The following is a 14,053-nucleotide window of genomic DNA, read 5'->3' as shown; positions in this document are numbered from 1 at the left end:
GAAAAGGTGTCAGATGAATCGGTGGAATTTAGAGAAGCTTGAGGAAGAGGAGGTAAAGAAGATTTTTGAGGAGGACATCGCAAGAGGTCTGAGTAAAAAAGATAAGATAGAAAATGTAGAAGAAGAATGGGAGAATGTTAAAAAGGAAATTCTTAAATCAGCAGAAGCAAACTTAGGCGGAATAAAGAGAACTGGTAGAAAACCTTGGGTTTCAGACGATATATTGCAGCTGATGGATGAACGTAGAAAATATAAGAATGCTAGTGATGAAGAAAGTAAAAGGAACTATCGGCAATTAAGAAATGCTATAAACAGGAAGTGCAAACTGGCGAAAGAAGAGTGGATTAAAGAAAAGTGTTCAGAAGTGGAAAGAGAAATGAACATTGGTAAAATAGACGGAGCATACAGGAAAGTTAAGGAAAATTTTGGGGTACATAAATTAAAATCTAATAATGTGTTAAACAAAGATGGTACACCTATATATAATACGAAAGGTAAAGTCGATAGATGGGTGGAATATATTGAAGAGTTATACGGAGGAAATGAATTAGAAAATGGTTTTATAGAGGAAGAAGAGGAAGTTGAGGAGGATGAAATGGGAGAAACAATACTGAGATCTGAATTTAAGAGAGCATTAAAAGATTTAAATGGCAGAAAGGCTCCTGGAATAGACGGAATACCTGTAGAATTACTGCGCAGTGCAGGGGAGGAGGCGATTGATAGATTATACAAACTGGTGTGTAATATTTATGAAAAAGGGGAATTTCCGTCAGACTTCAAAAAAAGTGTTATAGTAATGATACCAAAGAAATCAGGGGCAGATAAATGTGAAGAATACAGAACAATTAGTTTAACTAGTCATGCATCAAAAATCTTAACTAGAATTCTATACAGAAGAATTGAGAGGAGAGTGGAGGAAGTGTTAGGAGAAGACCAATTTGGTTTCAGGAAAAGTATAGGGACAAGGGAAGCAATTTTAGGCCTCAGATTAATAGTAGAAGGAAGATTAAAGAAAAACAAACCAACATACTTGGCGTTTATAGACCTAGAAAAGGCATTCGATAACGTAGACTGGAATAAAATGTTCAGCATTTTAAAAAAATTAGGGTTCAAATACAGAGATAGAACAACAATTGCTAACATGTACAGGAACCAAACAGCAACAGTAGCAATTGAAGAACATAAGAAAGAAGCCATAATACGAAAGGGAGTCCGACAAGGATGTTCTCTATCTCCGTTACTTTTTAATCTTTACATGGAACTAGCAGTTAATGATGTTAAAGAACAATTTAGATTCGGAGTAACAGTACAAGGTGAAAAGATAAAGATGCTACGATTTGCTGATGATATAGTAATTCTAGCCGAGAATAAAAAGGATTTAGAAGAAACAATGAACGGCATAGATGAAGTCCTACGCAAGAACTATCGCATGAAAATAAACAAGAACAAAACAAAAGTAATGAAATGTAGTAGAAATAACAAAGATGGACCACTGAATGTGAAAATAGGAGGAGAAAAGATTATGGAGGTAGAAGAATTTTGTTATTTGGGAAGTAGAATTACTAAAGATGGACGAAGCAGGAGCGATATAAAATGCCGAATAGCACAAGCTAAACGAGCCTTCAGTAAGAAATATAAGTTGTTTACATCAAAAATTAATTTAAATGTCAGGAAAAGATTTTTGAAAGTGTATGTTTGGAGTGCCGCTTTATATGGAAGTGAAACTTGGACAATCGGAGTATCTGAGAAGAAAAGGTTAGAAGCTTTTGAAATGTGGTGCTATAGGAGAATGTTAAAAATCAGATGGGTGGATAAAGTGACAAATGAGGAGGTATTGCGGCAAATAGATGAAGAAAGAAGCATTTTGAAAAATATAGTTAAAAGAAGAGACAGACTTATAGGCCACATACTAAGGCATCCTGGAATAGTCGCTTTAATTTTGGAAGGACAGGTAGAAGGGAAAAATTGTGTAGGCAGGCCACGTTTGGAATATGTAAAACAAATTGTTAGGGATGTAGGATGTAGAGGGTATACTGAAATGAAACGACTAGCACTAGATAGGGAATCTTGGAGAGCTGCATCAAACCAGTCAAAGGACTGAAGACAAAAAAAAAAATCCTTCTACCTAGAGACTTCTCTTTGACTTAGTTATTGCTTTTTACTTGTATGAAGTAAAGGAAGTATTGTGATCGCAAAAAATTTTAGTTTTCAGATTTCAACGAAAATATCCATTTTGACCATCCCTGAATCCATTTTGACTTGGTTCGGCGTGACATCTGTATGTACATATGTATATATCTCGCATAACTCAAAAACGATTAGCCATAGGGTATTGAAATTTTGGATTTAAGACTGTTGTAAGATCTAGTCGTGCACCTCCCATTTTGATTGCAATCGACTGAACCAAAAGTGTCCAATAAGTTTGGAATTTTTCTTAACTGCAGTAATAAGCCATCAGTGAGTATGTCATAAGTGTTACTTATTTTCATTGGTTCCAGAGTTATAGCCAAATAAAATTTCAATTGATGAAATATTTGGAACTTACAAGGGAAAGGCACATTAGTTCGAATCAGACTTCGTCTTCTTTTTTTTTAATTTAATTTTGTTAACTTTTTTTTAATTTAAATGTGTTGATTTATTAATAATTATTAACCTGTCATTGTTAAAAAAGTTTTACAATTAATAATTATTAAATAATAACAATAAATAAAAATATGAAAAAAATCAGAAGTTATTAATGAAATAAAATTTTATGTACTGTTAAAATTGTGTATATGTAGTTTAACAGGCATTATTACATATTTGTACGTATGTATATATATATATATATATAAAAGACAATGTCATGATTGACTGACCCATAATCAACGTACAGCCAAAACTATTATAGGTAGGTAAAGACTTGAAATTTTCAGGGTACCTTCATACCTTTAAGTAGGTGTGCACTAAGAAAGGATTTTGCAAAATTTTGATTTTAAGGGGTTCAAATGAATAATTGATAGTATTTTCAGTATTAATTTATTTGTGTCAAAATTATTTGTGTTTTAAGATCAATCGATATTGAATGAATGGATTACAGTAGTAAAATTTATTAATAATTTAATTTAATTTAAATTTATTATTAATGTTGTTATTTATTGTTTATTTCTTCTGGCTCTTATTTGTTTGTGTTGCTTCTTCCATGTTGTTTATAAACATTTAAGAAAAAAGAAGTCATATGATTTTTTTTATGAGTCAACAGGTTAGTGTAGTGTTGAAAAAATTTTGATTTTTAAGGGGTTCAAATCGATAAAAAAATAAATTTTGTGTTAACAGTGCTATCTGTTGGATGTAAAAGCAACATATGCTATACTAAATATTTTATGATTCCATTGCAATGTTTCTGATATGTGTGTCCGCTATAGACTAAAAAACTACTGGACCTATTTACGCGTAGGTAAGAAGGGAGAAAGGGAAAAATCGGAAAAGGGAAGTAGGGAAAAATCTAAGAAGGTAGAAGGGAAGACAGGGAAAATGGAAAAAAGAAAAAGTGGAAAACAGGGAAAAGGAAATGGAAAGGAAAAGATAAAAAAGAAAAGAGGAAGGGGAAAAGGGAAATTGGGGAAGAGAAGTAAGGGAAAGAGAAATGGGAGAAGGAAAGGAAACTGGAGAAAACTGGAAGTGATAGCGAAGCAAGCCATGACCCTCTGATTGTGATGGGAAGTGCAAGTAACCATAGAGCATGTGCGAAGCCGTGATGGGGATGCTAGATTTGGGATTGTAATAAGTTTTTTGTTTATCTTTATTAGACTTTTATATTGAACTATTTAATTCATTTAAAAAAATGGATTAGTCTAACAAAAATTGTTCAGTTTTTTATCTTCCTCTTTTTGTTTTCCTTTATTTAAGTTTTTAAGTATTTAAGTATTTTATTTAAGTATTTAAGTACCTTTATTTAAGTATTCCTTCAGTATTTTCATAAAAATTTTTATTTCCCATTTTATTAGGATTTAATGAAAATCTAACTATAATATTGTTGATTAAATATTTTTTATTTATAAAAAAATAAGTTTTCTATTAAAGAAGCATTGCGAGTGAAGCTACATCTATATTGTGGGCCAAGTCACGACAGGATACGCTAGTATGTGTATATGTAACAGATTTGGCGAAACATATGATTATTTAATATTAATTGAAAATTATAATTTAGGGTCACACTATTTTTGGATTTTCTAGTTTAATTTTATTTAATTATTCTGTAATTTGTGTTTTTTTTATCTACATTAAAGTTAACTACAGTGACAAGAACAACATATACACTGAGGCATACATGCTTGATCTTTAATAAATTGCAAATAATTCTTATCTTTTAGTTTATTACTCCTCTGATATTGTCGGAGAGTATTCTCCCTAAGTTAGAGTTTATCATCATTCTGTTTATTTGTTGCCGATCATTTTATATAATTCTTCTGATCTTAATTTGTGTACATGTTCTCTAGTTTTCAAAACTTCTCTCTATACAATCATCATCCTTTCTTAATATTATTATTCCTTGGTCTTAACATTTTCTTCCTCTTTATATTTGTCATATTCTTATCTTTTCATTTTTTCTTTGGTTTTAACTTTTTTTTTCTCTTTATACTTATCATCTTCTCTTAATTTTTGTATTCTTCCCTTGTTCTTAACATTTTCTTCATCCTAATATTCATCTTGTTGTTCTTATTTGAGATATATCTTTTTGTTATCTTTCTTTTTCCTATATGATTTTTTCTTTTTCATTTTTGATTATTCATCAAATAATCCAATAATAAAAACTGAATATTTTACACCATAATGTTGAAATTAACATTTGTAACCAGTATAAAGGAGTTCACTAAATGGAATAGTTTAATTATTATTAACTTGTATTTATATGATGCACCAGAAATCTGAAACTTTTGTTAATCAGTAACTCACAAAGATGTGAATAATATTGATCTAGTACTATGAGTAATAAAGGAACTTTTACTTTATCCAGCCATGTAAGCTTAAGCTTTTTAGCGTGGGCTGGTTGTCTTGGGGGAGTTCATGTAAGATTGTTAAATTAATAATTGTATAAATATTTGATGTTAATAAAAACTAATATTTCAGCAATTGTTTAACTGTCCATTATTAAAGAATTGGAGGATTGTATCTCACTTTCAAATGAAATAAGTTTAAATGGTGCAGCAAAAAATGTGTATATGTAATTTAATAAGTGTACAAGGAAGTCATGTGGTGTCCACCAGCTTTTTGAAATTTACTCAGTTGTTCTTACCTTAGAACAAATGAATTTTTTGCAGTAATTTTCAGGCCTGTACCTATAATTCATTCATATTTAAGATCGCATTATTTTAAAATATGTCTGTCCTACTTCTTTCTTCTTATTTTTTCTTTATTGTTTTTAACTTTAATCAATTGGACAGTTGAAATATTGATTTTAACATTTTGTAATCAGTGTATCAGCTAAAACACTTTCTGATTCAATGGAAAATTTATTCATGGATTTCCGTTAATCCATGAATAATAATGGATTCACAGAAAATTCATTATATAATCTGTCATTCCTTCGCTGTACCTCCTGGTCTCACCCTTCTCAGGGTTTTGCAAGGAATGTTTGCAATTATTAATTTGTATTTAATCATGAAAAAAAATCCTAATCCCTCTTAATTTCTCTAAATTAGTTCATACTAACATTTTTACCTTCCTCCTTTTTCTACTATGACATTTCATTAATATCATAATGTCATCTGTTTTGTAACATATCTTTCTGTTGCTTTGTTCTTCTCTGCAGAGGTTGACATATAACCTGTACTATTTTTGTAGAATTAGGCTTAGAATCTATTCTCACTAAAGTAATTCTCTCATTGTGTTGTTAGAAATAAACATTCTCTTTGTTCTGCATTATTATTATTATTATTACTGTTTTTTATTATTATTATTATTTATTTTTGTTGTATTCTTTTTTTAAGAATTACATTAATTATAGGATTATTATTAATTATATTAATAGGATTACCCTATTATAATACCTGTTATCCTACAATAGGATCAAAAATCTTTATTATTATTACTATAGCTAGCTCTTATCTTTCAAAAACTTGTTTTAAGTTGTCCATAACACCTCTGCTGTTTAAGCTTTCAGCATTCTGTGCATTGGTTTTTATTCCATCGGATATTCTCCTCTTAAGCAGTCCCTTTGAAGATACTTGATTGTGAAATTAATTTACCTCCTGAGTATTTTATCCAAGAGGATGTATTGGCTTTTTACATTTCCTTAAAATTGAGCTATAATTTTACATTGCTTTCAGAAGAGCAGTGCTTAAGGCCAAAAATATTTTCAGTCAAAGTTTTTTGCTTGGACAGACTGTATAAATCACATTAGTTGGATCATTTACCAAATACCAAATGATCTCTACCCCCTTTCAAGAATAATTTTTTGTCTGGCCTCTCCACAGATATCCATCTGTTATATTAGCATGTATGGTATGCCATTTGCTTGTCAAGAGTACGCAAAATTATATGTACTGGTGGTTTGTACATAATCTTATGACACAGTAATCTTATTGACCTTGTGCTATTTTTAAGTATACTGATCCCTTCTTAGACATCATTCCATCATACCTCAGATACTACCACTGAACGTCCTTGACTACTTATTACCAATAACTCCTTCGTTGGAGTTCAGAAGATAAATAAAAATATGTAATGTGTTTCTAAATCAATAAATATGTTTGAGTGTTAAATTTGGATTAAATTATAATTTCTATAAAGTAAATGGCATCTTTTTAAACTTGTTTCAGTTAAAAGATGATAGACCTCCAAATATTAACTGTACTGATAATCAAGGGAATACTTGTTTACACTGTGCTGCATACCGGGGCCATAAGGAAGCTGCAATTTTATTATTGCAAAATGGCATTGATACTACTATTAAAAACTATAGAGGTAATTTCTGTTGTAGTAGTTACTTTAGCAAACTATTTTGCTGCAAGTAGCCAAAATGCTCATTCAAAAACTATCACAAAACTTGCTTTAAATCATACTCTTTTTAAGCACTTAAAATTTTTTTTTTGGTCAAATTCATGCTTATAGACGCGCTCACGCATGCACACATACACACACACACAGAGAGAGAGAGAGAGAGAGAGAGAGAGTGAGAGGGGGATGTGCGCACACAATATGTATATATATTATTTTTTCAGCCTCCGCACAGTACAGAATTAGAGAACACTCTTACCGTTACGTTTTTATGTTCAAAATGTTTTCGGGTCCAAGCCCATCTTCAGTGATGTTTTTTTAATAACTCTTATTTTTTTTTTACATTTACACATTAAATAAAAGCTTTTTACTTATTTTGTAAAAATTGTTTATTAATATAAAAGAAATTAAAAACATTTAAAAAAATTATGCACACACATATATACATACACACACAGACACACACACGCGCACGCGCATGCACACACATACATACATATGTGAGTGTTTGCTATCTGTTTGCCCTTTTTAGATTTTTTCTAATATTGTTGCTTAATTTTAATTTCAGCTGATATCTTTACAGTTATGTTTAATACGTTAAGTATTATAAAAATGTTAATAGCTAGTTTTTTATGTTTTATTATAAAAATTTACAAAGCAACAAACTTGTTTACAATAAGCATTTGCTATTGTGTTTCTGGCTATTAATCATAATGGCAAGATTTATATTGTTTATAAATTAAAAACTATAGGGAGATAGTATTCTACAAAACAAATACTGGTTCCAGTTTTTAACTTGATTACTGCTGTCTACCTCGTAAGAGGCAGTGTACTACTCACCCTGTTAATATCTATTCATCTATGTTAGCTTGTATGCTGTAAAACCTATAGATATTTATTTGCAGTTATGAAAACTCCAGCACAAATATTTATGAATCGTGTTTATATCATAAAATTGTATTAATGTTTTAATGATGTGATGCTTAATTTAATGAATGAAAAAAAAAACAGCTAATTTAATTAATAAAAAAATTACAGTTTTTAAACCAGTAAGAAAATGATATATTTATATTGATTTTGTAATTATGATTTTAAAACCCTAGTTTCACTATCTTAAAGCAGAAGATGTAGTCTATATAATAAATTTGATACTAGTGATTTTTCTGCTTGTCTAAATGTTCCTGCTGATATTTCCACAAACTGATTAAAATTTAGCTATCCTCCTTAAAACTTCCATATGATCCTGTGTGGTTTGGATTAAAGTGCAACCAACTTCTCCAACATTTGATGTATTTTCCAACCAGCATGTTAATCGATACCAGGGACAGCCGAGATCTACTGCTCCGCTTGGCATCAGAGCTCAGCACCTTTTCTCAGCTCTAAATATACAATTACCTCCAGTCCTTACTGTTGCTTCATGTTATTATTACCTTGTCTTTACTTTTTGTTATTACTATTTTTTTCAGTTATCTTTACTATTTTTTTCAGTTTGAAGATATCACCAACTCTCATTTAATCCTTTCCTTTCATTTGCTTTGTCTCTTCCCAAAACCTTATTGTTCTAATATTGAAATACTATTAATTGATAAACCCGTTTATTAACTATTCTTGCATACACCTTGTAAGTTGTATTTAATCGACTGACACCATAATAATTTTCTCATTGCAGTCTCTCCCTTGATAGAGGTTGTTAGAATGAGAGACTCATTCCAAATGTTTGTTACACAGATCTTACACTAATATTCGTTAATAATGTATAGCAGATATGTTATAAAATCAGAGGTAGCATTCTTTAATAATTCAATTCCAGTCAACAGGGCCACAAGCCTTCCTATTTTTCAGAATTTTCAGAGATTTTTTTAACTACTCTGATGTTATTTAATCAACATTTCTCTATATCTTAACCCTACCTAATTTTTCATTCATTCCTAACTCTAGATTACACCACAAAACTATACAGCATTTTAACCATCTTTCACCACTTATTGTATTTCTTCTAGCCACCATCCTTTTTCTCCAAAACCTCATCACTTTGTTGGCAAGACTTGTCTACAAAGCTTTGGCCTTGTTTGTTTTCACTTTACTCTCTTCTCTAATCTGTGCAGTTCTCTAGGACTTCCTGATACATGTTTCTCTTTTCTATTACTGTTTTCTGCAGCTCATCATTCCATATCTGTAATTGTTATCTCTTTTGGTGAATACATCATACCTCTATAGCTTCCATTGCATTATAATATTTTTAATGGTTTTCAGTTCCTTCTCAACCACAATACAGATTTCCAACCATGTTAGTCAGAAATTATTTTCTGATTCAGGATTCCAACACAATCTTGCTGCAGAAGGTACACGTTAATCATGATTTTCTATAACCTTGTTCAAAAAGTTCTCCCATTTTGTTATTATATTTATCTGGGCAACTTACAAGAAATGATCCAAATGAACATCATATTTCTTGATGAATCCTACATCCCTCACTTCTCTTTGTAATTTTTCTTAATACTCGTTTTAAAAAATTGGTCAAATCAGTTACTGACCTTTATTATTCCAAGAAAATGTATGAATGTCCTTCTTGTAAAAAAGGTGTTAGAAATTTTTAATCATTAAGTGTGATAGTAGTATACAATTTGTGATTGTTATTCTTTAATTCTTCTTCAAATGTACCCACTTCATCAATTTGGTTATTTCCTACTCTCCTATTTATATCATTTGCAATTATAAAATTAAATGGATTATATTTATTCACTTCCTTTTGAAGTTTGTTTTGCAGAACTATTTTAGGAATATACTGTTTGTGTAGTCATATTACCTCTGTTAACCCTTAACCTAAGTTTTAATATTTTCTTTGTTTTACATATTCATAGCACAACTTCTTTAGCTCTTTCCTTCCGTCCCACTATTCTATGTATTTAAAAAATTGTCAATATTCCAAGTTACCTTTAATTTAATTTTTGTCTCAATGACCACAGCAATGTTTACCTTTCTCCCTTTAGAAAAAAACTTTAATAGCAAAGGTTTTTTAAGGCTCAAAGCACATTATTATTATTATTTCATGCCTCATGGTTAAATATATTTGCAATTTAAAAAAACTTTATTTTTTTTTTTTATTTCAGTTTTATTCTTGAATCTTGTCCCATTTTAGGCTTGATGAAGCTTGCCAGTAGCATGAGAATTTCCTTGGCTATATTAAAATCCTGTGAAAAAGTAATGCTCTAATTTTACTAATAGCAGCCTTACTCTGTAGCCCTAATTTACCTTTCAGCCTCTGAACCTGCTTCTGAGGTTTCTTTTAGAGACCCACTTCTAGGCTTCTGTGCTCTCTCTAGTGAGAAGATACTTCCTCTTCTGCCTTTACGATTGCAATAGTTTAGCATTTGATAAACCTTTTAACTGGGTGCTACCAGTCAGAGCCTGATGGAGCCAAGTTTTTAATGTGATTACTATTCCTTTCCCTCTACACTTCCCCATCACCTTGATAAGTGTGAGGTAGGGACCTACATGTGGTGGCCTTTTTTAGTAGTTGTACATTTTTAATATGTTTTTCTGTAATTCATCTTTTGAAGTTCTATTGAATTCATGAAATAATATGTTTTTGAGCTAGTGATTCCATGTTAGTAAGACATTAAGAATAAAACAGTTTTCTCTACATGTGTAAATTAAAATTACTGTTATGGTAATTTCCACCTTTGGAAATTAGTAGATGTTCTCCCACATTGCTTCTGTTGTTTCTTGATTCTTTGGTAGATTTTGAATTTAAAAGTAATTTTCATCAGTATAAATTCTCTGAATCTCAAGATTTTTTGATTGCTTTCAATAAGAAATTCATTTTACAGTATCTTTTCTCTCGTAAAAATTTTCTATTATTGGTTATCATCACCCACATAAACCCTAAATTACTTAATATAACCTGTAAAATTGTTTCTCAATCCTGTCACTGTAGACCATTTTTAAGTTTATTTTATAATGTCTTATTAATGTTAACTGTTTTGTCATTCAAGTAAAAATTGAGCTAACCGGGTTGGTCTAGTTGTTAATTCATTGTCGCAAATTAGTTGTTTAATAGCTGATTTTCAAAGTTGTAGGTTCTAAGATTCAAATCCTAATAAATATTACATGATGTGTTATTACTACGAGTAATTCATCAATTACTTGTAGTAATTGATAAATACTGTACTGTTAGTTTGAACAAACTAGTATGTCTACTACTACTTTGTTAAAACACCAAGATCAATTGACTGGTCAAGTGGTTAACTTGTTTTTGCAAATCAGTTGTTTAACAGCTGATTTTTGAAGTTGAATTTTGTGAGGTTTAAAGGTTAGTTGTTTTTATGTGGATTTGAATACTAGCCAGTGGATACCGATGTACTTTGGTGGTTGGGGTTCAATTAACCATATGTTTTCACTAATGGTCAGTGAGTCTGTACAAGACTACACCTCATTTACTTGCCATAAATATCATCTTCATCTCATTTGGCCATGGGAGGTTGCTTATTATTTACTAGTTGAACAGATTGCAATGAATACATTAGAAAAAAAAGTAGAAATTGCGCATGGCAACAGCTGATGGAATTAAAACTGTCAGATGTTATTATGGGTTTATCTCTTGTAACTTTTATCTGTAGTATTGAAACGTAACTGACCATCTTTATTTGAAAATTTGCCATCAAATTACATACATTTTTATGTTACACTGACAGATATACCAGTAGCTTTATTGCTGAATAAACTGCAATGGAATAAGAAGTTTTTCATTCAATATATTGATTTTAATGAGCATTGCTTCTTTCATAAGTTTTAGCATGTTGATTATAATTTCTTTTCTTTGACCTGGAATTTTTTACTTTTCATAGTATTTAATGAAATTTTTTACTTGGATTCATAATAGATGAGAAATTTCACCAAATTTATTTAATGGGAATACACAAACACTGTAAGTACATGAAACTATGGAAAATACAGATATATAAAAAAAAAATAAAAATAAAAATAAATGATCACCAATAACTCCAAAAGATATTACTTGGGTTAGTGTACAAATAATTTTAATAAGTTTACAAATTTTAATAATAATTTTAATAAATTAGTGTACAAATAAACTCTGCTTTCAACTAACAAAACTGATTTAATTGGTACCTAATTCTTAATAAATAGTGATAAAATAAATTGTTTATTTATCAGTGATTCACATTCATACAGTTCTGTTCTTGAATGTTGATAAGCATAATTGTGCAAGACAGTATGAATGACTAATATAAAAATAATATTAAATGACTTTAACAGCAATGGTTTTAAAATCACATTTAATAATAGCTTTTCTACCCTTACACATTCTTCACAGTTATCAACGTATAATGGGAGAGGAATGGATTGGATATCTATATTTCATATTCAGCTGCATTTTAGTATATTTAAAAATATTTTGTACAAAAAATGAATTTTTAAAATTTACCCATCATTCTGTTACATAGAAGCTTTAGAAAAATCTTTTCAGTGGCGTTGCAGTTGGCATTATAATGCAAGTCTTGAAATATCTAGTGAAATTTATTTTTTGTTAATTTGAATGTGTTTGTTTTACGTGTTCTTCTTGTCAGTATGATTTTTTGCCAGTTTCTTTCATTTGATACTGTTTAATATTTTATGTTTTATAAAGAAAAATGCAGAACTCTTAAAAAATTTAATAGTTTAGTAGAATTGATCTTGTATCTTTTCTTTATTTTAAAAATTTGCTTATTTTATAAAAAAACAAATTATTGATCTGTGAAACTGCATGTTCATTTACACTATTATAAAACATGATAAAATCTAAAAAAATTGAAAAGTGTGAATGAATCTTTAGAAGCTAATTAGCAGGCACCTTCTTTAGTGAGCTATTTTTAGCGCTATTAATGGGCTTGTATTGTAAAAGGTTAGAAAGTCTTTTTAGTATATAATTGAATAATATATTCGATTGTATGCTAAAGGGCCACATTAACAATAATAGTACTGGTAACTTTACACAAAAAGTTGTAGAAAGCATATAAAACTTGAATTACACAAATTATTTGCAGATTGAACATACTTCCTGACTGAATTACATAAAAAAACCATTTGTAGTATATTAAAAACCTACCTTCAGAAATATAAGTGTATGCAACCAATTCTATAAAAATGTTAACTATTCTGTCTTTTGTAAATATTATTTTACTTATAACAATATACTTCACAAGTCATTACCACTAGAGATGATTAAGAAAATACACCCTATTAAGCTTTTAGATTTAATATGTAGAATAAGATTTAGTAGAGAGAAAACATTAAAATAATAGTATCTATTTGTTGTGTATTTCAAATTACTCTGTTTATTATTAAATTATGGTAGTAGAATTTTTGAAATAGTTTTTTCTTGAAAAGTAAATATGTAAACAATTAATAGTTTTAAATAATTAAATTGCATTTTATTTTTAGGTCAGACTGCATTGCAGTTGGCAAGAGATGCTCAGATGGAACAGGTTCTAGGTGTACGTCCTGTAAGACATCTTCAAAAGACTGTAACTAGGTATGAGGGTCAGCTCCTAAAAAGGTCTCGATTTCTGGGATGGAAACCTGTTTGGGTAAGATTCTTTCTTAGGCATATAACTTCTTAATATAAATAAATAAGCTATTATTATCTTAACTAAAAAATTGCTTGAGTTTTTATTACTGATGGTATAAATAGTCTTGCTTTTTGTATTCAAATTGCGTTATCAGGGGTTTTGATGGACAGTGGCAAGTTTATTATTATCATTTCATTTAAGAAAAGAGTAATTGTAATTATTTTTTAATGTTTTAGGTAATTTAGTCTTTCTACAGAAATCTATAGATTTTTAAATATAAAACTTCTAATTTGTGCAGTATCTGTAAATAAAAACTGCAATTTCTTGTGTGTTCTGTTTTTATGTTTTCATCATTATCTTACTTTTGTATTATGATGAGTTTGTTTTAATTTTATTTTCATTTGAATTTCTCCTCCAAGAAATTTAGCTCTTGCTACTGCTATTTTTTCTTGATTAAAACAACTATTTTTTTTGTATGTTTCTATTTAATTTTTCTTAAATATCCA

At 29.5% G+C, this 14,053-nt stretch overlaps 1 protein-coding gene across 1 annotated transcript in view; it reads left to right on the top strand.

The window, feature by feature from the left end:
* Window positions 1-14,053, top strand: part of LOC142329289 (oxysterol-binding protein-related protein 2) — a 224,049-nt gene that overhangs the window by 54,283 nt on the left and 155,713 nt on the right. The window contains exons 4-5 of the mRNA XM_075373766.1: window positions 6,801-6,945; window positions 13,420-13,565. Coding sequence (XP_075229881.1) covers window positions 6,801-6,945; window positions 13,420-13,565 — 291 coding nt within the window. The remainder of the gene's footprint in view (window positions 1-6,800; window positions 6,946-13,419; window positions 13,566-14,053) is intronic.

Source organism: Lycorma delicatula, chromosome 1 (assembly GCF_047948215.1).
Source record: "Lycorma delicatula isolate Av1 chromosome 1, ASM4794821v1, whole genome shotgun sequence".
Classification (NCBI taxonomy): domain Eukaryota; kingdom Metazoa; phylum Arthropoda; class Insecta; order Hemiptera; family Fulgoridae; genus Lycorma; species Lycorma delicatula.
Note: the sequence above shows the minus strand (reverse complement) of the source record. Positions and strands in the feature narration are given on the sequence as shown.